Raw genomic sequence first — 5,089 nt, 5'->3', positions numbered from 1 at the left:
CCTCTGCTGTTCTTTGGTGGAGGTAACTAATTATGCTCTAAAGAAGCACAGACCAACGTCTGGATCCTGTTTAGAATATTTAACTAAATCTACCTTTACAGGAATTTAAATAGAAATCTATTTTGTCAAATATGGCACCCAACATACATATATTATATCCACATGAACAGACACATACAATATAATAAAAGGTCATGAAAGTCTGAATCACAATAGGAACATACTATTATGTTTGAATAATGGAGTCTGTAGGAGATTAACCAAAGTTTTTGATCATGTGATCATAAAGATGGATTTTCTGATGCAAAACTTTATGGATGACCAGGGTGGGTCATGGTCAGTGTCAAAGTTTAATCACCAAACCCGTTATTTATTTATTTATTTATTTATTCATTCATTAGTTGTGGTGTGCGTAATCACAAACTAACAACAAATAAAGAGACAATATTAATATTATTATTATTATGTATCATGTGCTTATGTATGTCATATTACATTTTTTCATAATAATATGAAGACTGACACCAAATTATTTAATAATTAGTATCAGGGATATTATAGTATGCAGTATAGATATGCTTAGACTAGGAAGATTATTACTCTTATTACTTTTTTAAGGAGAAGGGGTGGGAGTTTATAAGTTGTGCTTCTTCTCACTCCTGTTCGAATATGTATTATATGTCTGATGTCTTATGTTTAAGTGTTTTGTTTATTTATTTTCTTCTGTTTTGACATTCATATTCGAAATAAATACATCAATCAATCAATCAATCAAATGACATTGACTATCATACACAGGTTTGATTCTGTCAGTGTGGATAAAATAAACATATATTTAATGTAGAGCTATCATGTGCTATCACCCCTGTCCACTGCACTGCAAAAACAAAAGGGTAAAACTGCAAAAATTATGTAAAATAACAACCTATACGCTGCAGGAAGACGTCTACTGATGAGGCTCATTTTATTTACGGTCATTTGACTGGTGATGGTCTCATGGATATAAAACATTTAGTTTTGTCTTATTCATTTCAGTTGCCCTGCGTTTACTTTGCTACCATCAATAAATTATTTTTTGTAAAAGAGCATCATGAAGGGGAGTCACTGAGGCAGTTCTGACATGTACTCTGCTTGTATGTTCCCGATTCACTGGTGTACAAGGGGTTAAATAAATTATCCTGTATCCTGTCAGCACTGACATGAATATCTGTATGTTTGTTTTATCTGTTTTTTTGTAATTTACGTATTGATTTGGTCGGTTGAAGACGTAGACAAAATTTTACATGACAACAAAGAAGCAGCAGGAGGTCCTCGCAGGGTGGTACAACAGGACTGTACATGGGAATCTACATAAAAATATGAAATGATTCAACAAGAGATTCACAAAAATACAAAATAAAAATATGAATTGTTTTCATTTTCATTGTGCACTGCATTAAAACACTACACAAGTGTTATTGATGCACCACAGGAACAGAACCAGTACAAACAATACTGCACAGCTCTTTAAAAAGTACAAGTATTAATAACAGGATAGTATTTTGCCATAAGATAAAGTTCTGCTCTTTAAGAAATTACAATAATCGCCTCTAAGAAGTAGTAGAGTAGAACAATAAAGCACTTTTGAATCACTTTTGGTCAATTTGTTGTTTGTTTCAATGCCTTAAAAAGCCTCCAGTCATAGAGAGGAGGTTTATTTTTACGAGTACAGTTTTAGCATGTTTTTTTTTTTTTTTTAATGCAATTTTTCATCATTTTGTTTTGTTGCATTTGTTACTTGATATCTGTCATCATTTACAACTGAAACCTCCCCTCTGCATTTCACATAACTTAGGTAAGGTCAACATTTATACACTTTTATTGTTTTAAATGTAAAATTAATTCACATATCGCTATTGTTGTGTTGTATTGTCTTTTGCCATTTGGAAAACAAAAAAACATCTCTGTGACCAATTTTGCATTCCAATTTATGTTCAAAACACAGATTTCATCTTTAAATATCAGAAATATACACAAAACTGAGCCCAGGTTGAACCGAGGACATCATGATTTTACTGTCAGACTTAATTCTCACAAACTTGGATCATGTATGTTCTCTCCTATTCAACACTTGGTAATAAGATATTTTTTGTCAATATTCTCAGACCTTTATTTATTTCCAGCTGGCAGTTTACTACTTTGCTTCCTTTGTTGAGGCTTTCATGTTTTTTAATGACCAACTAAATAGAGGTGAAGCTGTTCTCACGAATGTATTGTGTCGTATCACGTATCACCAGAAAAATTTCCATTGAGGGTTAACGTGTCCACTGAGCACAGATCCAAAAAACCTCAACTCCATTGTACTAAAATTGGACAAAGATATTTTAGGATACCTTTGGCTGAAATAAGGGAACAACGTTCAGTTTCACTTCAGGGGCCTGTACAGACAGCACGGCGTGTTACTTTACATGATCTAAGAGACTCAAGTGGATTCAGTAACATGTCAGCTGGTAAAAGATGTCCTGCAAAGGCTTAAAACCTGTAATAAAAGACAACTGAAACAGACAAATGTGATCAATTGGAAGATTTATTCATTTATTCATCAGATGCAAACAGCTGACTCCTGATAGTACAACTTCACAAAGCAGTAGTGACAGACCCATAATGCGACCCACATAGCGCACGGCTGTCGCATTGACCCACTAAGTGACATCAGGAGGGGATTAAGGGTTTGTATGTGTGCATATGTGTGTGTGTGTGTGTGTGTGTGTTTTCCCTGCATCTATCACTTATTTAAAAAAAAAAAAAAAAAATCCCAGCTGAGCATAAGAGGAGGCTGCCACAGTCTGAAACAATTGTTTGAAAAAAAACCAAAAAAAAACAATCAAAGACAGAAAATCAAGCCTTAAATCATCTTCCATCAAACTGAGATTCATGTGCAACATTTTTTGAGCGATTTTGACAAATTATCAGCACAGGTCGGTTTCGCAGCAATCTGTGTAAATGCCCACTTCACAGAACTCCTCACAGGTTCGGACTAGGTTGTCATCTGTTAAAAAAACAACAAATAACAAAGAATGACAAACTGTCACTGTAAAATATTTTATGTTTGTAGAAAGATGGAGAAGTATATCAAAGTGGCCTCTCCTTACCCTGATATACGGTTTTGCAGTACTGGGCGGATGAGTCACACTCGGTCTCTGTTTTGCATTGTGGGTCAGATTCACAGGTGTAGCACCTGAGTGATAGCACTGTCAAGAAAGAAAAAAACAACCCATAATGTAACATCTCAAGGCTTTTTCTATCGCATACATTTCACTCATACACTGAAGAGTTAAAAGTCTGCATTTACTCCGTAAAGACCCAAACATCCACCGTCGACCAAAACAATCCACTGACTTAAACTGTTCAGTAACTGTTCATCCACTAATCCTATTAATACATGGAAATAACTGAAGTAAAATACAGTTTGTCGTCTTTTCGTGGTCATAAGTGAACGTGCTCCGTAGTGAACGTGCAAACACTGTTGTCTTCTACAATATTGATTCACTAGTAAAACCCATGGACTTTGATAAACAACAGTGGATGGAAACACTTGTTTATTTTCAGTTGATGATAGATTTTACTGAAAAAAATCACTTAATCTTTGTTTTTGTTTTTTTTTTTTTGTTTTGATATGATAACCTTTGAATTTACCCTGAGCTTTTACAAACATCTACATGATCAGTGAAGTAAAACAGGAAAATAGATAATTCTCACTGAAAAAAATGCAAAATGCAGAGGATAATATGATAATAAATGGTGATAAATCACTTTGGACAGGTTAAATAGGGAGAAAAATTTGTTTTGATGTTTGAGAATCACCACAAAAGTCACACTGGGTCAGAATATTGTACTGCTTTTTAAGATCACAATCTACAGGAGAAAAAGCATCTAATAGATCAAAACATTAAGCGTGTCTAATGAAGCATTTTTATGTCATTTTGCTCTTTGTTTCAATAAGAACAGTGCCAAAAAATGTCAAGAGTTCCCTTACCGAAAGTGCTACACTGCAGCAGCAGGAACATCACGGTGAGCAGCTGGGGCTTCATGTTGTCAGATGGTATGTGGACCAACAACCCGCTCTGGTTCTTTTATACCGACAAGTTAAAATGCACGGGACTTCCTTGTACGGTGTCCAGTAAAAGATGCCTGTGGAGACAAAGAACAGGTTTATGCACTTAGACAGGTGAGAAGGTATTTAATTACAGAAGTGAAAGAACATGAACCTCCTCTGAACCTTTGAGTTTATATTTACAGGATCTTACTTAGATTATAACATTTTATTTTCAACTTTGGTTCTTTAGAAGTACTTAAGGCAGGGGTATCAAACTCATTTTAGTTCAGGTTGTTGTTCGTTTTTGTTTAGTTTGTTAATAGTTTTTGATCTGAAGTGGGCCAGACCAGTGAAATAATAACACAATAATATATAAATAATGTCAACTCCAAATTTTCCTCTATGTTTTAGAGTGAAAAAAGTAAAATTATGCAATGAAAATGTTTATATCTACCAACTAGCCCTTAAAACAAAGGTGTCAAACATGCGGCCCAGGGGCCAAATCCAGCCCATCCAAGGGTCCAGTCCGGCCCTTGGGATGAATTTGTGAAATGCAAAAATTACACTAAGATAGTAACAATCGTTTTAGTTCAGGTTCCACATTCAGACCAATTCAATCTCAAGTAGGCAGGATTCAGTCAAATACTATCATAATAACATATAAATAATGACAACTCCAGTTTTTTTCCTTTGTAAATGTAAATATTTTCATGCATTTAAACTAAAACAAAGTATAATTTTGCAAAAAATGTGAATAATCTGAACAGATATGAACAACCTGACATTTCTTAAAAGATGTTTAAAAAAATTCTGCCTGTTTCTAAATGTTTTTTGTGTTTGTAGATCCACTGCGATCTGTAAGTTCTAACGTACGTGTGTAAATGATAAACTGAGGCAGAATATTGTTAAAATTACACTTATTTTTTCAGTTTGTTCATGTTATTCACATCTTTTCAAAGGATAGTTTGTAGATGTAAACCTTTTAATAATGTAATTTTTTTTTGTCACTCTATG

General features: G+C 34.1%; 1 protein-coding gene across 1 annotated transcript; it reads right to left on the bottom strand.

Annotated features, from left to right (window-relative positions):
* Positions 1-2,546: 2,546 nt before the first annotated feature.
* On the bottom strand, positions 2,547-4,171 carry LOC115431925 (lymphocyte antigen 6D). Its single transcript, XM_030152642.1, has 3 exons — positions 4,016-4,171; positions 3,132-3,230; positions 2,547-3,028 (listed from the first exon to the last, which is right to left on the bottom strand). The coding sequence occupies exons 1-3, from the start codon at positions 4,068-4,070 to the stop codon at positions 2,949-2,951; spliced, it is 234 nt and encodes a 77-aa protein (XP_030008502.1). The 5' UTR covers positions 4,071-4,171; the 3' UTR covers positions 2,547-2,948.
* Positions 4,172-5,089: the final 918 nt, after the last annotated feature.

Source organism: Sphaeramia orbicularis, chromosome 13, assembly GCF_902148855.1.
Source record: "Sphaeramia orbicularis chromosome 13, fSphaOr1.1, whole genome shotgun sequence".
NCBI lineage: Eukaryota > Metazoa > Chordata > Actinopteri > Kurtiformes > Apogonidae > Sphaeramia > Sphaeramia orbicularis.
The sequence above is the reverse complement of the archived record's forward strand: the minus strand, read 5'-3'. Positions and strand labels throughout refer to the sequence as shown.